This window comes from Hippopotamus amphibius, chromosome 4 (genome assembly GCF_030028045.1).
Source record: "Hippopotamus amphibius kiboko isolate mHipAmp2 chromosome 4, mHipAmp2.hap2, whole genome shotgun sequence".
In the NCBI taxonomy this organism is placed as follows: domain Eukaryota; kingdom Metazoa; phylum Chordata; class Mammalia; order Artiodactyla; family Hippopotamidae; genus Hippopotamus; species Hippopotamus amphibius.
Genome location: NC_080189.1, coordinates 61,151,050 through 61,176,960, shown reverse-complemented (window position 1 = coordinate 61,176,960; position 25,911 = coordinate 61,151,050). Strand labels below are relative to the sequence as shown.

Below are 25,911 nucleotides of genomic sequence, written 5' to 3'. Positions count from 1 at the left end.
TGATATAATTTTCCAGTTTGTGTGTCATCCACCTGGCAGGTCTGGGATTTCATTATATCATGAAAGTGCCGCACTTACCGTCTCATTGTGGCTGCTTCTTTGTCATTGGGTGTAGAGTATCTTTTTTGGTAAGTTCAAGTCTTTTCTGTCGATGGCTGGTCAGCAGTTAGTTACGATTCTGGTGTTTTTGTGAGAGGAGATGAGCTCAAGTCCTGCAAGGTTACTGTTTAAATACACTGTTATCCTAAAAATTTCATCACTTCTGCTTTAACAATACATATATGATTATTCTTTCAAATGTCCCTTCTCCCTGAGTCACTGTTTATTTACAATGAAAAGTTAAAAAGAAGCTTTAGGATTCAGTATCATTTGTCTCATAGATTATACAATGTATAATTCATTTATGTGTTGTTAAAAGAATCTTATACATATACAGACGGCTGTATCAAAACCTCATGGTAACCACAAACCAAAAACCCACAATAGATACAGACACAAAAAATAAGCAATCCAAACAGACAACTAGTCATCAAGTCACAAGAGAAGGGAAGAAAAAAGACCTACAAAAAACAATTAACAAAATGGCAATAAGAACATATATACTGATAATTATCTTACATGTAAATGGATTAAATGCTCCAACCAAAAGACACAGACTGGCTCAATGGATACAAAAACAAGACCCTTCTATATGCTGTCTACAAGAGACCCACTTCAGGTCTAGGGACACATACAGACTGAAAGTGAAGGGATGGAAAAAGGTATTCTATGCAAATGGAAATTAAATAACCTTGGAATTTTATATCATCATGATATACTTATCTGATCAAGCTAAAGCCAGGAGACTAATGCTTAAACAAGAATAGCATTAAAACAAATATATATATGTGTGTGTGTGTGTATATATATATATATATATATATACATATAAAACTTCTAGCAAAATTTCACAAGCTTGTCCTTTTTAGAGCCATTCTTTCTTGTTTAGTCCAGAAAACAAATCCTACCAGCAAGTGCTATTACTTCAATGTTTTATCCACTGATGATCCTGATCTATGTATTACAGACAACAGTCAAAATATCTCCAAATAAAAGAATATTTCATCAACACCAGGCATTCCCAAAGTCTAGAAGCTTAAGAAATAAATTTTAAAAAACAATAATAGTTAAAATAAGGGGCTCTGAACTTGAAATGCTTTGTTAAACTTTATTGTATAGACTAAAATTTTGGTTTCTTGGACTCAGTAATACTAAATTGCCTATTGGGTTTAGTGGCTTCTTGCATCAGCTCCTGCAACTGTCCAATTTGTTCATCACGAAAGTCATTAAGTTTTTCTTCCGGTAGGGAGATTCCAAAACATGCTTTTTCAGTTGAATTTTGTCTGTTTTCATTAGCTTGTTGCCATAGCACTGCTGCATATTCCTAGTAAAAAGAAAAATGAAGGTTACAGATGATAGCAAAATAAGATCTGTATTCATTCATTTAACCTTGAAGGACTTAAAGAATTCTATCACTGAGTCTTCCACATTTGACAAAGAAGACAGGAACAAGATATTATAGCTGTGTCTTCACTGTTCAGTGATAAAAATAAGATACATATTTGAAATTAGCATTTTAAGTGTTTTACCAAAGTCCTGAATCCAGAAATCTAGAAGGGTCAAGGGGGCGGTGGGAGTGGTCTGCAAATGGGCTTCAGGAGCATGCATAAACCACCCCAAAATTGTATGCAAAATTATATGTACACAAACATGCACATAGCCCTGGGACCATAACTTTGATCAGATTTTCAAAAGGGGAGCCATGGGTCTTAGAGGCTTAAAAGTGGGTCTTGAATTCATTAGGTTCATTTCCCTGTCTTCAGCATAAAACTAATTAAATCACATATAGAGAGAAAAACTTTTCAAATCTTTAAGCTTTCAATATTTAACAACCATTTTTTACACTGTAATTTTTCTCTCATTCAGGCATCAACTTCAACTTAACTTAATATTCCAACTACCACTGTCCAACACAGATTAATTAAAAGCAGATTCTCATTCTAAAAACCAATCTTTTAATTAGGAAGGAGGTACCAATGTATTTCAGTTCACAACCAGAGGGTGCACATAGTTAACTCTGGCTAATGTTGCTACTCTATCTGGTTTAAGATAATTAAATTGCTTACAACTGCTGGATTACCAGCATCACCAAAGAAATTTTAATTCCAGATATTCCAAACATTTATTTGAATTGGAACTAGTATCTTCTTCACATTTTACAGAAACCCATTTCATATAATAACAAAAAAATCACACACACACTAGGCTTTATAAATCCCACTTCTAGGTATACGCCCCAGAGCAGAGCTTCTCAACCTTGGTACTATTAACAAATTGTATAATTTGGATATTTTGTAGTGGGGTGGGTGGGAATCTGTTCCTGCATTGTAGGATGTTTAGCAGCATCTCTGATCTCTACCCACTAGATGCCTGTAGCACCCCACCTCTCAGTCTTGATAGTCAAAAATATCTCCAAACATTGCCAAATGTTCTCTTGCAGGCAAAACTGTCCCGGGTGAAAACTAATGTCCCAAAGGAAAAATTGGAAGCAATGCAACTGTACTTCAATAGGAGAAAAGGACAAGTCTTTATTATTTAGATACTTCTTCATAATTCATTAAGTGAATTAAACGTCTGTATTAACATGAATAGATCTCCAAAATAATCAGAATCCAAAAAGAAAGTTTAAGTTTTAAGTTATTCATTTGTAGAAATGGAAAAACCAATACTCAAATTCATATGAAAATATGAGAGGCCTTGAAAAGTCAAAACAATCTTGAAAAAGAAGAACAAAGTTGGAACATTCAGTTTCCAGTTTCAAAACTTACTACAATGCTACAGTAAGTAATCAAAATAGTGTGGTACTGGCTTTAGGGTAGATATATAGGCCAATGGAATAGAACTGAAGAGTCCAAAAATAAACCCTTACATATATGGCCAAATAACTTTTGACACGGGTGTCAAGTCCATTCAATGGGGGAAAGAATAGTCTCTTCAGCAGATAAACTCCTGGGAAAGCTGGATTTCCACATGTAAAATAGTAAAGTAGCCTCCCTACCTTCCACCATATACAGAAATAAACCCAAAATGGATAAAAGACATAAATATAAGAGGTAAAACCACAAAACTAGAACAAAACGGGTAAATTTTCATGACCTTGGATTTGGCAATGGAGTCTAAGATATGACACGAAAAGCATAACCAATAAAAGAAACTAGATAAATTGCTCTTCATCAAAATTAAAAAATTTTGTGTGTTGGAAGAAAAAGCAGAAAGAAACTACAGAATGGGAAAAAATATTTGCACACTTATGTCTGATGAGGGTTTAATAACCACAATAAAGAATTCCTACAACTCAGCAATAAAAAGACAACTCAAAAAATAGGCAAAAGACTTGAGGAGACATTTCTCCAAAGATACATAAACCATCAATGAGGACATGAAAAAAGATACATTAGTCATCAGATGAAAAATCAAAATTACAATGAGATACCACTTCATACCCACTAGGATGACTATAATAATAAAGATAATAAATAAAAGGAAAATAACAAGTTTGGGAGAGAATTTGAAGAAATTAGAACCCAGTACAGTGCTTGTGGGAATATAAAATGGTATAGCTACTGCAGAAAATAGTTTGGCAGTTCCTCAAGAAGTTAAAGAATTACCATATGATCCAGCAATTCCACATAGGTATACAACCCAAATAAATGAAAGTAGGAACTTGCATACTTGTACATCCATGTTCATAACAGCATCATTTTTTACAATAGCAAATCTGTGAAAACCACCCAAGTGTCCATCAACAGATGAATGCATAAATGTGGTATGGACATACAATGGAATATTATTCACACTTAAAAAGAGTTCTGATACATTCCAAAACAAGGATGAAACTTGAAAACATTATGCTAGAACTGAAATAAGCCAGACACAAAAGAACAAATATTGTAGGATTCCACTCATGTGAAATATGTAGAATAGACAAATTTACAGAGACAGAAAGTGTAATAGAGGTTACCAGGGGCCGGGGGAGAGGGAGTGGGGATGCACTGCTTTCGGGGAACAGAGTTTGTTTGGGTAGGAAAAAGTTTTGGGTATAGACAGTGGCAACTGAAGAGCACAACTATAAGTGCAATTGGTGCCCCTGAATGGTACACTTATAAAATTTGCCAGTTTAGCCATTTTCATGTACTTTTACCACATTAAAAAAAAAAAAAAAAAAGAGCTTTGCAAGGAGTTCTGCTTCCATTAATAGTGGAGTACCTTCTCTCAGACCAACCCTCCTGCAGATAACATCAAGTCTAGACAAAATATAATCAAACAACAATCCCAAACACCGGAGAGCAACCAAAGTCAGAAAGTAGAAAGGAGTTGACAGAATGGAGAATGACAGAGAACACTAGGTTAGATTGCCGTTTTTATGGCTTTTTTTCTGAGCAAAGATGCCAGTTGGTGCTGCGAGGTGACTAAGGACTCAGAGCACAATGTGGGAGAACAACAGCAGTTGGAAAGTAAGAAAGGGAAATCTTAGAAAAAGAACTATGAAAGGGGAACCCCAAATTCTGCAAATAAACTCTGCCAAAACCTCTGACTAACCCCTTAACTAAGAATTCTCAGGACAGACTAAAGACTAAAGAAGCCCAGCTAAGGCAAAAAGATAAACAGGTACTTCTTCAGCTGGTTCTTGTCAAAGGGGACAGAGAGTTTATCATCTGAGTTCTGCCAAGTTAACTGATAAGACAAAAATCAATACACTTTGTAAGAACATAGTGGAATAATGCCTCTACAATGTACCTATTATTCAGTGTCTAGGAGAAAAGTCCAAAATTACAAGCAACGGAAAATGTGACCCATCATCAAGGGAGGCAAGGCCTGAAATGATTCAGACGTTAAAACTAGCAGCAAAGGATTCCCAAGCAGCTCTTAGTCATAATAAATGCACAGATGAGACATCTCAGCAGAAAATGAGAAGCTTTTCTGAAAGTTTCTGAAAAATAAAGCACAGGTTCAAAAAGCTTAGCAAGCTCGAAGCAAGATAAATACAAAATCCAGGACATTTCACTGGGGTATAATTTATAATAGTTAAGGTAACAATCTAATGCTTATCTTAAATTCTTATGTTTCTTGAGAAAACTAGGAAGGCATTTTACACAGAAGTGTGAGGAGGAGGTCTCAGTTCAAGATAATTACAAAGAAGGCTCCTGAACTCTTCTCTTCCCACAAACACATCAAATCTACAGCTACATATGGAACAATTCCCTCTGAAAAAAATCCAGAAACTAGCTGCACAACTCTCAAATACTGAGTAAATAAGAAAAAATCCACACTGAAACAGGTAAGAGAGGCTGAAACAACCTTCTCATAAACCCCAACCCACCACTGAGGATATTCAAATAGGCAGGCACCATCTTGGCACACTCCCACTGCCCTGTCACAGGTAGTCAGTATCTTCATGAAAGAGGCGTGTGCACAGGTCTAGTGTCCCAGCTTTTGTGGCTGCTGCTGCGAGGACACATCGCCTCTTAGCCTGGTTCTGGTGGCCACTGGATCTTGTTTTCAGAGGTTCAAAAGGGAACAGTTCCTAACTACCATCCCAGGGCTTTAGTGCAGAGGGAGCATACAGAATGGCCCAGCTCCCAATCTTCCCCTAAAAGCGAGATATTTGCATACTTAAAAAGCCCTTGCTTCATGGTCCAGATTCCAATCAGCCTGCATCTAAGTACTGACTGAGATCCTCCACTTTGGGACACTGACATGTCTCGGCACACCCTCAACTACTCAGAGCCATTAAGACGAAGAGGGCTGCTTAGACAACTGCCAAGGTTTGACAGACAAGACTTAATGGCAGGTTGAACATTAAGGTTTATCTCCTACACAAGGCCAGCTGCTCAAGAATGGAAGAGGTTACTGTTTGATCTAATGCATAGAAACCCACACAGGGGGTCAAGGAAAAAAATGAACAAATATGTTCTAAATAAAAAACAAGATAAAACCCCAGAGGAAAAAACCTTAATGAAATGGAGATAAGTGATTTACCTGATAAATAGCTCAAAATAATGGTAATAAAGATGCTTATCGAGGTCAGGAGAACATTTCATGAACAGAGTGTGAATTTCAACAGAGAGAAAAAATATAAGAAAATACTAAACAGAAATCACAGAGCTGAAGAATACAATAAGTGAAATGAAAAGCTCCACAGAGAGGTTCAGAAACAGACTAGATGATATAGAAAAAAGGATGAGTGAACTCTATGATATGGCAATGAAATTCATTCAGAGAAGCAAAGCACAATGAAAAATAGTGAAGATAGCTTAAGGGACTTGTGGCACAACATCAAGTGAACCAATATTTGCACTACAAGGGGTCAGAAGGAGAAAAGACAGAAAAAGGGGAGAAGCCTTATTCAAAGAAATAATGGCTGAAAACTTCCCTAACATACGGAAGAAAACAAACATCCAGATCCAGGAAGCCCAGAGAGTTCCAATAAGATGAATCTAAGGAGACAAAGACACATTATAACTAACTTACACCAAAAGTTAAAGACAAGGAGAGAATCTTAACAGCAGTAAGAGAAAAACTTGTTGTGTACAAGGGAACCCCCGTAAGACTTTAAGCAGACTTTTCAGCAGTAACTTTGAATATACTGTGCCACTCCCTTCTTGACTGCAAAGTGCTAAAAGAAAAAAATGCCAACTCATAATACTCTATCCAGCAAAGTACACTGCCTACAAGAGACTCATTTCAGCTTTAAGGACACACACAGACACATGGAAAAAGATATCCCATGCAAGTGGAAACCAAAAGAAAGCTGGGGTAGCTATACTTATATCAGAGAAAACAGACTTTAAGACAAAGACTAAAAAAGGGACAAGGAAGGTCATTATATAATGAAAAGGGGGTCAACCAAAAAAGAGAATATGACATTTTTAACATGTATGTAGCAACACAGGAGCACCTAAATATATAAAGTATTAACAGATCTAACAAGAAACAGCAAGTACAGCAACAGTAAGGGGCTTCAATGCCCTACTTTTATCAATGTACAAATTATCCAGACAGAATATCGGTAAGAAAACATTTAAGTCTATCTGATGTAACATGCCCTTTAACAAACATTTACAGAACATTTCACTCAAAAGCAGCCTAATACCTATTCTTCTCAAACATACATGAGACATTTTCCAGGATAGGTCATATATTAGGACACAAATTAAGAAGACTGAAATCATATATAGACTGTCTTCCAACCACAATGGTATGAAACTAGAAATCAATTCCAAAAAGAAAACTGGAAAATTCATAAAAATGTGGCAATTAAATACCATGAAATTGAAAAATCAATGGGTCAAAGAAAAAAAAGAAATAAAAAAATAGAGACAAATAAAAATGAAAATACAACACACCGAAATCTACAGGATGCAGCAAAAGCAGTTGTAAGAGGGAAGTCCATAGTGATAAATGACTATCACAAGAAAAAAGAAACATCTCAAATAAAAAACCTAACCATATACCTGGAGGAAAGAGAAAAAGAAAAATCTAAGCCCAAAGTCAGTAGAAAGAACAAAACAAAAAAATACAGCAAAAATAAATAAAATAAAGACTAGAAAGGACAATAGAAAAGTTCAGTGAAACTAAGCTGATTTTTTGAAAAGATAAACAAGAGACATACCTTTAGCTAGATTTACTAAGGAAAAAAGAAGACTCAAATGAAATTAGACATGAAAGAAGACAATACAACTGATACCACAGAAATGCAAAGGATCATCAGACTACAATGAACAATTATACATTAACAGTTTGGACAACCGAGAAGGAATGGATAAATTCCTAGAAACATAAAAACCTACTAAGACTGAATCATGAACAAACAGAAAATCTGAACAGACCAATTAGAAATAAGGTGATTGAGTCAGTAATCGCAAACCTCCAAAGAAAAGTCCAAATGGCTTTACTGGTAAATTCAACCAAACATTTAAAGAATTAATACCAATCCTCAAACCCTTCCAAAAAAACAGAATAGGAGAGAACACCTCCAAACTCATTTTACAAGACCAGCATTATTACACTGATATTGAAACTAGACAAAAACACTACAAGAAAATTACAGGCCAATATTCCTCATAAACATGATGCAAAAATTCTCAACAAAATATTAGCAAGCCCAATATAACAATACACTAAAAAGATCATACACCATGATCAAATGGGATTTATCCCTGGGGTGAGAGGCAAATCAATGTGATATACACCACATTAACAAAATTAAGGATAAAAATCATATGATCATCTGAGTAAATGCAGAAAAAGCATTTGACAAAAGTCAAATTGAATTCATGATGAAAACTCTCAGCTGGGTACAGAGGGAACATACCTCAACATAATAAAGGCTACATATGACATAGTAATTGTGGAACTCGCAGATATGGAGAGCCAACTACATGTCAATTATATCTCAATTGTTTAAAATCTGATAATGCAAGCCCATACTGGTTTGATGAAATGCCCCCCCCCATTCAGCCAAATCTAAGAGGAATGATCAGTGAACATTTTGAGTGGAAAGACTGTCACAGAAGATAATACCTTCCCCCTCAGCTGTCACCCTCTATTGCCTACGCGTCTGTGCCACACACTTTCAACATTCCTCTACTGACAGGATACAAGAAGAATGTTTAAAACAAACAAAAAGAAAACCAAAAACCTTTAAGACAATTTGTATGTGTTCAGATAAAGGCAGAAGCAGCAATAAAATATTAATTTTCTGACTAGGTCCCCTGATAAGGAAATCTACTTAGAAGGAGAAAGACACAGAATAGAAAAACATATCACATGAGCTACAGTATCCTTTGGTTTCAAGCTTTGGTCATGCTAGCCTGTAAGAATAAAGCTATCCCAGAATTTTCCTAAAGTTAGATTCCTATGATTTGATCTCTTGAGCCAAAAAGAATGCACAGTGCTTCCTCAGGTTAACTTAAGTAGCTACCTCAGGTAGCAGAAAGCCATCAAAGAAAGAGTCTTTGAGTATGGTGAGAGAAGATGTAGCAGACTGAATGGTGTCCTCCAAAGATAAGTCCTGATTCCTGAAACCTGTGAGTGTTACCTCATATGGTAAACAGTTGGCAGATGTATTTAAATTAAGAATCTTGAGATGAGATTATCCTAGTGGGCTCTAAATACCATCACACATGTTCATAAAAGAGAGAGGCTGAGACAAATTAGACACACCAGAGGAAAAGGTATTGTGAAGATGGAGACACAGTTTGGATGATGTGGCCACAAGTCAAGGAATGCCTCCAAACCACCAGAAGCTAGGAGAAGCAAAGCACAGATTCTCCCCGAGAACCTCCAATATCTTGATGAGGATATACAGCCCCCAGAACTGTATGAGACAATAAAATTCTGTTGTTTTAAGTCACCAAGTTGTGCTAATTTGTTACAGCAGCCCCAGGAAACTAATACAACAGTAAAGTACAGAAATATAGTGTTAGGAAAATCTTGTAACAGGAAAAGCTAATCTTCATGCTATGACAATTTGCCTTTTGGTAGCAATTTAAGTGTGGCTTGCTAATTCTTTTTCTCACTAGAGTTTTTGAAAAGGCAGAGGATCTAGAATGCCAGAGTACCTAGTCTTATCAGTGACAATAATCAGAAATATTTTAAGAGACTAGTTAGGCCTTCATTGTACTTTCTTATTCTCTACCTGTATATTAAACTTGTCTATAGTCTGAATCCAACTGATATCACTAAATTATTGGTAACAAGGTAGACAGAATCTTTTATAACATTATTTTAACACAATAGATAGAAATAATCTATTTAATAAAGAAACTTTGAAAAGTATTAGCAAAATACTGGAAAAGACTTTTTTTTTTAAGAATAAAAATGAACTGTATTAGATTTTTTAACCAGTGTTGAGACCTAAAAAAACTAAAGGAATAACACAACAAGAGAAACAATGAGATATTATGGGCCTCCTGATATAAGTACTTAACCACCTGCACTGAAAATCAACCTGTACTGAATAAGCCTCTACATTTAACCCAATTTACAGAATATGTTAAATATCACTATGGAAATTCAATTGGCAAAATCCAGACTATGAAAACCTACAGAAACTAACAACCCAAGTCTTAGAGGTAATAAAGAAAAAATAACTTTAAAGTAGAGAAACCTAGAAGACATCAATTAGCCAAATGATCAAGATTAACATTACCAGTAATAAGTGATACTGAAAGCATTATGGAGAGTGAAACGCTCTCTTTGTCCCTCTGCTTCAATCTGCAACCACTAAAACATCTGCACTCAACAAATGTTTGGGATGCCAGAATTCCACACATCTGTACATCTCAAGATGGGTAGACTGGAATACATAGAGGAGACAGAACCATAAGAATAGCGAGGGCAGTGCCTGCAATTCCAGCTACTTGGTGGCAGCAGCTGAGCCCACAATCTGCAGGGAACCCAGTAGCAGCAGGGGAAGCAGCACACGTGACTCCAGCCTCCTGGCCACACTGGCACTCATGGCCACAGGTAATTGGACAGCAGCAGCAGAGGCACCCATGACTCTGACCCCTTGCCACAGCAGTGGTGCCTGCAAACACAACGACCCCAGACACAGCAGAGGCATCCTTGCCCCAGCTCCTCCCCCATTTCCCTCCCCCTACAGCAGCAGAGCCTGTGGCTTGGGAGATCCAGGACACAGCAGAAGCACCCATCCCTGTGCCCCAGGTGGCAATGCCAGCAATACCACAGCAGCAAGGCACCAACAACCCTGGAAGGACAAGCAGCAACAAGGTCAACAAGCAACACCTATGACAGGTGGTAGAGGGTAGAAAGTGCCAACTCTCAAATATAACCAGAGGCAGCTAAGGTAAGAAAAACAAAAAAAACTTGTGTTATAGTGCCACCCACTGGAAAACAAAAGAAAAGACTCTAATTTCTAATCTGTTGAATCCTTAGAACCAAATTAAAAAACCAAAACAAAAAACTTCACCTAAAGAAGAAAGATGTTTGCTACTGCAAGTGCATCAAAGGCATGTAATAGTATGATCTAACTGGTAGAGAAGTCAAAATAGCTGTTATGAAGAGACTCAACAAGCTTCAAGAAAACTCTGAAATAGCTCAGGAATAAAATTAATGATGAGAATGAATACTTTGCCAGAGATTGAAACCTAAAATAAATTCTGGAGCTGAGGAACTCAATAATCAACATGAAGAATGTATTAGAAAGCACTAAAAACAGAGCAGACCACAAGGAAGAGAGAATTAGTGAGCTTGAAGATAGAAATCTATAAATAACATAGGTAGAAGAGGGAAAAGAATGAAGATCCAAAAAAAAAAAGAAATTGTCTAAGAACTATGCAACTCTTTCAGGAAAGGCAACATTAGGATAATGAGTATCCCAGAAGGAAGAAGGAGAAGACAAGGAAAAGAAAACAGAGTTTATCTAAAGAAATAATAGCTGAAGAACTTCCTAATCCCAGGGAAGGAACTGGATGTACAAGTCCATGAAGCTAGGAGAACACCTAATTACCTCAATGCAAAAAGACTTTCTCCAAGACACACCATATTAAAACTGTCAAAAGTCAGTGAGGAAGAATTTTAGAGATAGCCAGGGGAAAATGAATGGTAACTGACAAAGGAACCACTACTAGGATATGAACAGATTTCTCAGCAGAAATTCTACAGGCCAGGAGAAAGTGAAATGACATTCTCAAAATTCTGAAACATAAACACTGTCAGCCAAGGACACTCTATCCAGCAAAGTTATTCAGACATGAAGAAGAAATAAAGGCTTTCCCAACAAACAAAAGCTGAGGGAGTTCATCAATACTAGACCTGCCTTACAAGAAATGTTGAAAGGAGCTCTTCTACCAGAAACAAAAGGCAAGAGTACACGAAAGTATGAGTAAAGTGATAAAGAGGCAGAGTCAGAAAATTTCAACTCTATATCAGGATAGGTTTTTTTTTTTTTGTTAAACACAATACAGCAAAAAGGTTAAAGAGAAAAAAAGCAGCAAAAATAATTATAGCTATTTCAATTTGGGAACAAACACAACATAAAAAGGGATGATTTGACACAACAGAAACATAAAGGGGGCAGGGAAGAGGAAAAGGATAGAACCTGTATAGGCAAATGAAGACAAGATGCTATCATCAGGAAAATGACTATTTTACCTATGAGACATTTTATACAAACCTCATGGTAACCACAAAACATAAATCCAGAGCAGAGACACAAAGTATAGAAAAAGAGGAAACTGAGAAATACACAGAAGACCACCAAAGGAAAATGGCAGACAGAAACATAAGGAAAAAGAAACAATCGAGATATAGAGCAACAAGAAAAAAAAAGATAAAATGGCAATACTAAGTTCTCATTTATCAATAATCACCCGAAATGTAAAGGACTGAATTCACCAATTCAAAGACACAAAGTGGATAGATGCATTAAAAAACAGGACCCAACTACGTGCTGTCTCCAAGAGACTCATCTCAGCTCTGAAGACAAACTTAGGCTCAAAAGTGGAGGGACAGAAGATGACACTACTACAAGCAAATGGCAGCCAAAAGAAAGTAGGCATAGCCATAATCACATCAGACAAAACAGACTTCAAGACAAAAACGGTAACAAGAGACAAAGATGGACATTAATAATGATAAAGACAATTCATCAAGAAGACAGAACAGTTACTAATATATATGCATCTAACATAGGAGCACGAAATACATACAACAATTATTAACAGACCTAAAGGGAAAAATTGACAGCAACACAATAACAGGAAGGGACTTTAACACCGCACTTACACCAATGGATAAATCATCCAGACAGAAAGTCAACAAGGAAACAGCGGCTTTAAGTGAAGCATCAGACCAGATTGATTTGATAGATTTTTACAGAACAGTCCATCCAACTGCAACAGAATACACATTCCTCTCAAGTGCACATGTAACATTCTCAAGGTCAGATCATATGTTGGGATGTAAAACAAGTCTCAATAAATTTAAGACAAATCATATCAAGTATCTTCACTGATCACAGTGGCATGAAATTAGAAATCAACTACAATAAGAAAACTGGAAAAATCACAAATATGTGGTGACTGAACAACATGCTACTGAACAACTACTGGATAAATGAAGAAATCAAAGAAATAAAAAATACCTAATAAAAATGAAAATGCGGGGCAGGGGGGAGTCAAGGAAGGGAGGGAATACGGGGATATGTGTATAAGAACAGTTGATTGAACTTGGTGTACTCTCCAAAAATAATAAAAAAAAAAAAAGAAAATGCAACATATCAAAATCTATGATACAACAAAAGCAGTGCTAAGAGGGGCATTTATATCAATATAGGCCTACCTCAAGAAATAAGAAAAATCTCAGGACTTCCATGGTGGTCCAGTGGTTAAGATTCCACACTTCCAATGCAAGGAGCATGAGTTCAATCCCTGTTTGGGGAACTAAGATCCCACATGCTGCGTGCCATGGCCAAAAAATAAAATTTAAAAAAAAAAAAGGAAAGAAAAAGAACTAAGAAAAATCTCAAATAATCTAAACTTACAACAAAAGGAATGAGAAAAAGGATGAACCAATCCCAAAGTCAGTAGAAAGAAGAAAATAAAAGAGATCAGGGGAAAAATAAATGAAATAGAAACTAAAAGGACAACAGAAAAGATCAATGTAACTAAGAGCTCTTTGAAAATATAAATTTGACAAATCTTTAGCTAGACTCACTAAGAAAAGAAGGCTCTGATAAATAAATTAAGAAATGAAAGAGAAGATACAATGGATACCACAGAAATAGAAAGGATTATAAGAGAATATAATGAACAGAAATATGCCAACAAACTGGACAACCTAGGAGAAATGAAAAAATTTTTAGAATCAACCTTCCAAGACTAAATATTGAAGGAAAAAAAAATCTGAACAGACCAATCTCTAGTTGAGAGATTGAAACACTAATCAAAAATCTCCCAGCAAAGAAAAGTCCAGGACAGACAGTTTCACTGGTGAATTCTATCAAATATTCAAAGAAAATTTAATACCCATCCTTTTCAAACTATTCCAAAAAACTGAAGAGGGAAGAATTCTTCCTAACTCACTTTATAAAGCCAACATTACTCTGATACCAAAACCAGATGAACACAACACAAAAAAAGAAAATTACAGGCCAATATCTCTGATGCAAAAGTCCTCAATATTAGCAAGATGGAAAAATCCTCAATAAAATATTAGCAAGCCCAATCAATACAACAATACATTAAAAGGATAATATACCATGATTAACTGGGATTTATTACAGGTATGCAAGGATGGTTCAACATCATCAAGCCAATTAATTAACATGATACACCAAACTAACAAAGTGAAAGATAAAAACAACATGATCGGGCTTCCTACGTGGCACAGTGGTTAAGAATCCGCCTGCCAATGCAGGGGACATGGGTTCGATCCCTGCTCCAGGAAGATCCCACATGCTGCGGAGCAACTAAGCCCACGTGCCACAACTATTGAGCCTGCGCTTTAGAGCCCGTGAGCCACAACTACTGAGCCATGTGTTGCAACTACTGAAGCCCACGCGCCTAGCGCCCATGCTCCGCAACGAGAGAAGCCACGGCAATGAAGAGTCTGCGCACCACAACAAAGAGAAGCCCCACTTGCCGCAACTAAAGAAAGCCCGTGCACAGCAAAAAAAGACCCAACACAGCCAATAAAATAAATAAATAAATAAATAAATTTATAAAAAAAAAAAACACATGATCATCTCAAAAAACACATCATCTCAGTGCATAAAAAGCATTTGAAAAGGTTCAACAGCCATTTATCCTAAAGTTCTCAATGAGATGTGAATAGAAGGAATGTATCTCAACATAACAAAGGCCATATAAGACAAACCCACGGCTAACATCATACTTAATGAAAAAAACTGAAAGCGATCCTTCTAAGATCAGGAAGAAGACAAGGATGCTCACCCCCACGACTCTTATTCAATGCAGTATTGGAAGTCCTAGCAGTAACAACTAGGCAAGAAAAAAATAAATAAAAGGCATCCAAACTGCAAAGGATGAAGTAAAAATGTCACTATTTGTGGATGACATTTTATTTAGAAAGCCCTAAAGACTCCACCAAAAAACTATTATAAATAATAAACAAATAAAGTAAAATTGCAGGGTACAAAATCAACCAAGAAAAATCTGTTGTGTTTCTAACACTAACAATGGGTTAGCAAAGAGAGAAATTAAGAAAACAATCCCATAAAAATGTTATAAAGTTACATGTGCTTTTTCTTTATGTTGTTAATTCATGGATTTGTCATTTCATATTCTGCTCTTTATTAAATATTTCATCATAAAATTAGCCCATACCATTAAAATTCATCACAAACTTAGAGAAAAAAGAAAACAAATCCACTTACAATTGCAACAAGGAGAATAAAATACCTAGAAATAAATTTAACCAAAGAGGTGAAAGACAATAAGACATTGTTGAAAGAAACTGATGAAGACACAAATAAATGGAAAGATAGTCAATGTTCATGGGTTGAAACAACACTGTTAAAATGTCTGTATTACCTAAAGCTATCTATGGACTCAATAAATACCTATCAAAATTCTAAAATATATATGGAACCACAAAAGAGCCCAAATAGTGAAAGCAAATCAGAGAAAAAAAGAACAAAACTGGAAGTACCACACTCTCTGCTTTCAAACTATATTACAAAGCCATAATAATCAAAACAGCATGATGTTGGCAGAAAAAGATACACAAATCAATGGAAAGAACTGAGAACCCCAAAATAAATCCACTTATATATGGTCAACTAACTTATGACAAAGGAGCCAAACTATACAATGGGGAAAGGACAGTCTCTTCAATTAATGTTGCTGGGAAATCTGGACAGTCACATGTAAAAGAATGAAACTGAAAAGAATGAAACTTTCTTACACCACACACAAAATTAACTCAAAATGGATTAAAGACTTGAATATAAGACCTGAAACCATAAAACTCCTAAACAAAAACTACAGGCAGTACACTCTTTGACAATCAGTCTCAGTAATTATCTTTCTGGTTATGTCTACTCAGGCAAAGGAAACAATAGCAAAAACAGATGAATGGGACATCAAACTAAAAGGCTCCCGCACAGCAAAGGAAACCATCAGCAAAATGAAGAGATAACCTATCAAATGGAAGACAATATTTGCAAATCACATATTTGATAAGGGGTTAATATTCAAAACACATAAAGAATATGCATACAACTCAACAAACAGCCTGATTAAAAAAATGGGCAAAGGAACTGAACAGACATTTTTCCAAAGAAGGCATGCAGATGGCCAATAAACACAAGAAAAAGATGTTCAACATCACGAATTATTAGGGATGTGCAAATGAGATACCACCTCTTGCCTGTTAGAACGGCTTTGTCGAAAACAAGTGTTTTGTTGAAAACAAGTGTTTTGTCGAAAACAAGTGTTGGCAAGGATCTGGAGAAAAGGGAGCCCTCATACACTACTGGCAGAAATGTAAATTGGTGTGGTCACCCTGGAAAGCATTATGGAGATTCCTCAAAAAATAGGACTACCATATGATCCAGCTATTCCACTTCTAGGTATTTTCCCAAAGAATACAAAAACACTAATTCAAAAAGATACATGCAAATCGATTACAGGAAAAAAACTGTAAAAAACACAAACACATACAGGCTAAACAATACACTACTAAATAACCAAGAGATCACTGAAGAAATCAAGAGGAAATCAAAAAATACCTACAGACAAATGACAATGAAAACACAACAATCCAAAACCTATGGGATGCAGCAAAAGCAGTTCTAAGAGGGACGTTTATAGCAATACAATCCTATCTCAAGAAACAAGAAAAATCCCAAATAAACAATCTAACTTTACACCTAAAAAAACTAGAGAAAGAAGACAAAATCCAAAGTTAGTAGGAGAGAAATCATAAAGATGAGAGCAGAAATAAATGAAATAGAAACAAAGAAAACAATAGCAAAAATCAATAAAACTAAAAGCTGGTTCTTTGAAAAGATAAATAAAATTGATAAACCTCTAACAAGACTCATCAAGAAAAAGAGGGAGAGGACTCAAGTCAATAAAATTAGAAATGAAACAGGAGAAGTTACAACAGACACTACAGAAATAAAAAGCACCAAAAGAGACTACTACAAACAACTATATGCCAATAAAATGGACAACCTAGATGAAATGGACAGATTCTTAGAAAGGTATAACCTTCTAAGACTGAATAAGGAAGAAGTAGAAAATATGAACAGACCAATCACAAGTAATGAAATTGAAACTGTGATTAAAAATCTCCTAACAAACAAAAGTTCAGGACCAGATGGTTTCACAGGTTAATTTTATCAAACATTTAGAGAAGAGCTAACACCCATCCTTCTCAAACTCTTCCAAAAAACTTCAGAGGAAGGAACACTCCCAAACTCATTCTATGAGGCCACCATCACCCTGATACCAAAACCAGACAAAGATGTCACAAAAAAAGAAAATTACAGACCAATATCACTGATGAATTTACATGCAAAAGCCCTCAACAAAATACTAGCAAACAGAATCCAACAACACATGAAAAGGATCATCCACCATGATCAAGTGGGGTTTATCCCTGGAATGCAAGGATTCTTCAATATACACAAATCAATCAATTTGATATACCATATTAACAAATTAAGGAATAAAAATCACATGATCATCTCAATAGATGCAGAAAAAGCTTTTGACAAAATTCAACACCCATTTATGATGAAAACTCTCCAGAAGGTGGGCACAGAGGAAACCTACCTCAACATAATAAAGGCCATATACAACAAACCCACAGCAAACTTCATTCTCAATGGTGAAAAACTGAAAGCATTCCCTCTAAGATCTGGAACAAGACAAGGATGTCCACTCTCGCCACTACTATTCAACATAGTTTTGGAAGTACTTGCCACAGCAATCAGAGAAGCAAAAGAAATAAAAGGAATCCAAATTGGAAAAGAAGAAGTAAAACTGTCACTGTTTGCAGATGACATGATACTATACCTAGAAAATCCTAAACTAGTTGAGCTAATCAATAAATTTGGTGTAGTTGCAGGACACAAAATGAACACACAGAAATCTCTTGCATTTCTATACACTAACAATGAAAGATCAGAAAGAGAAATTAAGGAAACAATCCTATTCACCATTGCAACAAAAAGAATAAATACCTAGGAATAAACCTAACTAAGGAGATAAAAAACCGGTACTCAAAAAGCTATAAGACACTAATGAAAGAAATCAAAGATGACATAAACATATGGAGAGATATACCATGTTCTTGGATTGGAAGAATCAACATTGTGAAAATGTACTACCCAAAACAATCCACACATTCAATGCAATCCCTATTAAATTACCAATGGTAGTTTTTACAGAACTAGAACAAAAAACCCTAAAATTTGTACGGAGACACAAAAGACCCCAAATAACCAAAGCAATTTTGAGGGGAAAAAATGGAGCTGGAGGAATCAGACTCCCTGACTTCAAATTATACCACAAAGCTACAGTAATCACGACAATATGGTAATGGCACAAAAACAGAAATACAGATCAATGGAACAGGATAGAAAGCCCAGAGATAAACTATGGTCAACTAATCTATGACAAAGGAGGCAAGGATATACGATGGAGAAAAGGCAGCCTCTCCAATGGTGGTGTTGGGAAAACTGGACAGCTACATGTAAAAGAATGAAATTAGAACACTCCCTAACACCATACACAAAAATAAACTCAAAGTGGATTAAAGATGTAAATGCAACGCCAGACACTATAAAACTCTTAGAGGAAAATATAGGAAGAACACTCTTTGACATAAATCACAGCAAGATCTTTTTTGACCCACCTCCTGAAGTAATGGAAATAAAAACAAAAATAAATAAGTGGGACCTAATGAAACTTAAAAGCTTCTGCACAGCAAAGGAAACTATAAGCAAGATGAAAAGACAACCCTCAGAATGGGATAAAATATTTGCAAATGAATCAACAGACAAAGGATTAATCTCCAAAATATATAAACAGTTCATGCAGCCCAATATCAAAAAAACAGCCCAATCAAAAAATGGGCAGAAGACCTAAATAGGCATTTCTCCAAAGAAGCCATACAGATGGCCAAGAGGCACATGAAAAGCTGCTCAACATCATTAATTATTAGGGAAATGCAGATCAAAACTACCATGAGGTATCACCTCACACAGGTTAGAATGGGCATCATCAGTAAATCAACAAAGAGTAAATGCTGGAGAGGGTGTGGAGAAAAGCAAACTCTCTTGCACTGTTGGTGGGAATGTAAATTGATACAGCCACTATGGAGAACAGTATGGAGGTTCCTTGAAAAACTAAAAAGAGAATTACCATATGACCCAGCAATACCACTACTGGACATATACCCAGACAACACCATAATTCAAAAAGAAACATGCATTCCAATGTTCACTGCAGCACTATTTACAATAGCCAGAACATGGAAGCAACCTAAATGTCCATCAACAGATGAATGGATAAAAAAGATGTGGTACATATATACAATGGAATATTACTCAGCTATAAAAAGGAGCAAAATTGGGACATCTGTAGAGACATGGATAGACCTAGAGACTGTCATACAGAGCAAAGTGAGTCAGAAAGAGAAAAACAAATATTGTATATTAACACATATATGCAGAATATAGGAAAATGGTACAAATCAACTGGTTTGCAAGGCAGAAACAGAGACACAGATGTAGAAAACAAACATGGACACCAAGTGGGGAGAGTGGGGGTGGGGAGGTTGGGGGGGGGAATGAATTGGGAGATTGGGACTGCCATATATACATTACTAGTAAGAAAAAAAATATCAAATTGTACACTTTAAATATATGTAGTTTATCATCTGTCAATTGTATCTCAATAAAAGTTCTTAAAGGAAAAAAAAAGAAAAGCAAAGAAATTATGTCAAAAAATGATGTATTTGTCTTTTCCAAAAGTTAATTAAAATAAATTCTACAGCTAGTGTGTGGATTAAAATATATATATATACACACCCATATATTACCAGCATTATTTACAATAGCCAAAATATGGAAATAACCTAAGTGCTCATTAACAGATGAATGGATGAGGAAGAAATGGGGGGGGGGGGTGTATATAACTACTCAGACATAAAAGAGATGAAATATTGCCTTGTGACATGGATGGACCTTGCGGGTATTATGCTAATAAGTGAAATAAGAGAAAGACAAATACCACATGATTTCATTCATGTGTGGAATAAAAAAAATAAATAAAAAACAAAATAAATGAACAAGCCAAATGAAACAAAAACCAGAAACAAACACACAGCTACAGAGAACAGAGTACTGGTTACCGGGGGAAAGGGTTGGCTGGTAAGGTGAAATGGATAAAGCGGATCAATTGTATGGTGACAGATGGAAACTAAATTTTTGGTGGTGAGCACACTATGGCATATACAGAAGTAGAAATATAATGTACTCATAAAACATATAAAGTTATAAACCAATGTTACCTCAACAAAGAAAAATTAAAAAACAGGTGATATTATTATCATGTACCCTCAGATAATTACACTAAGATGGGTATATTATCTCTGTAATATTCTTCCCAATAACGTACAAGCTCAATCTAATCATAAGAAAATATCAGACAAACTTATATTAAGAGACACTCCACAAAATAATAGACCAGTAGTCTTCAAAAGTTTTACTGTCACAAAAGATAAGGAAAAACTAAGGAACCATCACAAATTAGAAGAAACTAAGGCAGCATGACAACCAAATGCAATGTGGAATACTAGATTAGGCCCTAGAACAGAAAAATAACATTAGCATAAAAACTGGTGAAACTGAATACTATTAGTAACTAATATTGCACCAATGTTAATTTCTTAGTTCTGATAATTGTACGATAATTATGTAAGATGCTAACATGCAGAGAGGCTGTACTGTTTTTGCAACTCTTATGTAAAATTAATGCAAAATAAAAAGCTAAAAAAAATTTTCAAAGGAGATTTAACAGATATCAACTAATTAAAATCCATCAGTTTATCTGGATTCTTATTCAAACAAAAGAGCTATTAACAAAGCAACAACTGGGAAATTTAAAAAACTGATTAGATGCTTGATGATACATGTATTAGAAATTATTTCTAATTTTGGAGGTATAATAATGGTATTATGCTTATTATTTTAAAGTCTCTTAGACAAATACTGAAATATTTGTGAATAAAATTATATGCTTGTGATTTGCTTTAAAATAACCTAGGGGGTGAGAGGAAAAATAGGTGGAGGTACGGATGAAACAAGACTGGCCTTAAATTGATACATGTTGGAAGCCAAGTGATAGGTAAGTGGTGGTTCATTATGGCCTCTCTACATTTGTATATGTTTGAAATTTTTTCCATTAACTTAAAAAAAAAAAAGTGTGTGTATACACACATACACACCAAATAGAATTAACAATGTACAAATAACATTCAACTAAAACTATTTTAATCACCTATAAATTTCAACTATGAGTTTGAAATTCAACTTACCTACAAAGCTTTCCGCACAATGAAATGCTACCTTTGGCCTAATCTAACCCCAAGCCTGTAACTCTAGAGAGTCCTCTCATGTTGTTTTAACTTCTTAAACCAAAAATCACAGCTCTCAATTCTTTTTGTCTCAGTGAATGAGAGATACTAAGTGTCTTCAACGCTAAATATAATTTTTATGAATCAGCATAGAAAAAAGCAAACTTTTATTCAGACTCAAATATTATCTGTTCTTTGCCATCTCAACTTCTAAAATATACTTCAGATTTTTTTGTTTGTTTTTCCTCCTGGATTCATCAGGGTTCAAATAAGGAAACTGGTTAGCTTTGAGGGTATCTTTTCTCAATCCTGAGAACTTTGTTTCCAATGAGGTCACAATGATTACCTGGGCAACAAAATTTCATCCCTTTTGGTTCTTGCTGTTAATTAATCTTATTTGAGCCTCATTTTCTCCTGTTGCCAATTAACCATTTCTTTAGGTTTCTCTTTCCTCTCTATTAAGTGTTCATTAGAGAGCACACTAAGGTTCTTTAATTTTTAAAAAAAACCCTACATTTACCATCACTTTTTCTTTTTCTTGAAATGTTCTTAGATGCTTCAAAATTATAATTTAAGGCAGACACATTTAAAAAATCTAAAACATACCAAAATCATTTTTAAATAGGTTTCACAATTTCCTTACCAAAAGAATAGAACTTTGACTTGATATTTTAACACATGCTTGTGATTGCTGATTAAATTCATTTTATGCACCATTTAATTACCATCTGTATTTATAATTAACATGAATCACTGGATTTGTGCTACCTGCCCCACAGGCTAGCATCAAAGTGGAATAAAATTCCCTATACAACTGACATATAAAACTTGAGACTGATTAGTTCTTATAAACAAATTTGGGCCACAATATTTTAAGATGCCAGTAAGAAACACAGCTGGCAAAAAGAGAATGGGATTGAATATGAAATGGTGATATAGTCTCAGAAAGCCAAGAACCTATATAGATTTCAGAAAATTGAGACTTTAAGTGCGAGTAACAGGAATATGAGGGCAGAAAAGCTACTGGACATATTCATATCTTAAAGAAATACACATATACAGAAGAAGATATAAGGATTGGTCAAATTAACTATGGTAAATCTATAGTATAGAATAGTATGCAACAGTAAAAAGAAGAAAGTAAAAAATGTACTGAAATAAAGAACTCCCAGGACAAGTAAAAAAGCAACTTGCAGAATATTATGTAGACACAATGCCATTTGTATGTTTTTAAAATATGTACAAACATATATATGTAATAGAATGTTTATATATTTATATATGTAAATAGACAAGCTGAAAGAATACCCACAAAAGTTTGGTGGGTGGTCTTTCACATTTTGTTCTGAACATCTCATCTCTGCACTGTTTTGATCTTCCATAATGAATATTTTAATAGTTAAAATTACTTAAGTAGTTAAATGGGAGGGAAAAAAGCAAAAAGCTTATAGGAGAAATTTTGGAATGGAGGAAGTTACAACTCTGCTTTTTCATGATTTGTCCCAACAGCAGATATCAAATCAATTTGCCTATTGTACTTACTTAATTTGGCCATACAGATTAACAAAAAAAAAACCCCTCAAATCCCATTATTTTGTTTACTCACATATCTACTACTTGTCCTTCTTTAAAACAAAATTACAACTAAATATCCCCAAAGTACCATCAGAAACACTTTTGATTCTGTAAGAAACCATGACATATGAAAATCCAAACTGTCAAACTGTGTAAATAAAAGGATAATTGCATCACAAAAGGATATTCACACTTAGAAAAGCATTTATCATACGTCCCCTTTAAAGAAACCAAAGCTAAAAGGACAATAATCTTTCAGTTTGGGCAAACTAAATTATTTATACTCCTTCAGTGTAAACTCACTAAGAGAAAGACAACTACTAGACCTAAAAGGAAAAAGTTACCTTCCTGCCCAGATTATTCAATTATTTAAAAATTTTATTTAGCAACATTGAACCAACAAACTTAAGTTTGGAGCATTTAGTCAAGCTTTCCCCAGAGAAGTTATTAAAAATGCCAAGGCTCCTCGAGGAACAAAAACAACAAAAACACCCCTCTGTAAGAAACCTCAAAGTTACCTGAATTACAATGACTAAATTCAAAGACACCTTGGGGATCTGAAGCACAGCTGCCCAAGTCATTAATACAGAATATTTTATGTTACAGAAAAAAAGAATCTATGTTGGCAATGAGAATAAATTTGATTTCTAGGCTCTCTTTAATCAGGTTCTATGATTTTCAAGTCACTGATGACAAATTATCCATTTTTATAACACACAAAAAATATCAACTAACCAACTATGCTATTCCTTAGCCCCCAAACACTTTTAATACATCACACTGATTCACAGAATACAAACAAATGAGAACAGAAAGTAGCACTAGTGTCACCAATCAGTGTATTTCTCAGGTGGCCATGAAGCTGGGCCTCTCTGGAATCAAGTTCCCTAGGTTCCTCTGCTCAGTGCAGTAAACCAGACTCAGGACTCACCTGTGACTCCAGGGATGAACAAAAAAGTTATTAGTTGCTACTTAAAGCAGGAAAAAAAGCAGACTAAAAACAAGTACATGGAGGGTTCTTGGTTGGGAAAATAGTAAGGAAATGTAGGCAATCTGGTTCACAAATGCTCTTTACACGTGTTTACTATTAATTCTGTAGACACAAATATGTCATGACTGCAGAAATCAGAAATCAGTGCAAATAAATAACCACATTCCTATTTATGAAATTCATCCAAAAGTTCCTAGAAGCCTAATAATAACATTGTACTTAAGGTAAATATTATTACACAACATTTTACTTAAAGGCAACTCTTCACCACCTAAAAGTATATTCATAAAAGTAACTTTAAATACACATTTTCCTGATCATTTAGAGAACCATGAAAGTAAATGGATTATAAGTACATTTTGCTTTATATAGTAATTTTATTCTTTTGTGATATAATTTGCTTCAGTTTTTACAATACTTCATTATATTTTAGATAACAGAATTAAGTCTAAAATACTGTGGCCCATTAACACGGGATATTGAAAAAATGATTTTTAAAATGTTACCAAGCATTCCAATTAACTGGACATCCTTATTAGACCTACCAAATGTGTAGTGTAAAAGACTGTTGTGAGAATTAAATGACAAACAGTATTTTTAAAAGGTATTTGTACCCAGGCTGTAAAATACTGCAGAATTCTCTTGGTGGTTATGTGTCCTGGGGAGTACTCTTGCCTGAAATGCTCTTCTCGTGGCTGGCTGCCGCTTCTCCCTCAGGTCACAGCTTATATGTCACTTCCTTAGAAAGGGCTTCCTTACTCACCCTATATAACCCAGTTACTCCCTTTCTCAGTACCCAAAATTTACTGCTTGGTATTTATTCTACTCTGATATCATTTTACTTTCCCCACTGGAATGAAAAATCCACAAAAAAATAGGGACACATCTATCTTTTTCACTACTGCATTCCCTTGATTTAGCATGGTGACTGGATCAAAAAAAAATGCTCAGTAATTATCATTTTAATGATGAATAAATGAATGTTGTCCAAACATCTACCAGAAACTACTCTTTCAGGCACAATGTCACCTATTTTTTAATCTAGATTTTTTAAAGAATTCATAACATAAGATTTTGATACTTTCACTTTAGGGAAACATCTATGGTCCCCTCAATATCCTATTTCTTACTGATGACAATTTTCAAAGGTTATCTTCTCTGCTCAATGGTTCTCAAACGTGTTGGTCTCAATTCCTTTGTACTCTTTAAAAAAAAAACAAAGAATTTTTGTTATGTGGATTTTATCTATCAATATTTACCATATTAGAAATTAAAACAATTTTAAATTAATTCATTAAAAATAATACACATATTACTCATGACCTCATAAGCTTGACAAACACATAAAATAACAGCACATTTTTATAAAACAGATTTTTCAAAAACAAAAATCCTCCTAAAAGAGTAACACTGTTTTCTAGTTTTGTAAATCGAATGTCTGGCTTACTAAAAGATAGCTGGATTCTCATATCTGTTGTGACTGATAACTTTGGTTGAAGTATATAAAGAAAATCTAGCCTCATGCTGACATAATAGTTGGAAAAGGAAGTATTTAATACTTTTTCTGATAACTATAGTTATTATTCCTTGACACTACACCAAAACTGGACAAGTAGTAGTTTCTGAAATGTTAGTTTCAATATACCATATAAATGAACTTTTTTTACTCT

At 34.9% G+C, this 25,911-nt stretch overlaps 1 protein-coding gene across 1 annotated transcript in view; it reads right to left on the bottom strand.

The window, feature by feature from the left end:
- Positions 1-361: 361 nt before the first annotated feature.
- SDHAF3 (succinate dehydrogenase complex assembly factor 3) overlaps positions 362-25,911 on the bottom strand; it is an 80,279-nt gene continuing 54,729 nt past the window's right edge. The window contains exon 2 of the mRNA XM_057732207.1: positions 362-1,423. Within this exon, the coding sequence (XP_057588190.1) occupies positions 1,220-1,423 (204 nt within the window). The 3' untranslated portion in view covers positions 362-1,219. The remainder of the gene's footprint in view (positions 1,424-25,911) is intronic.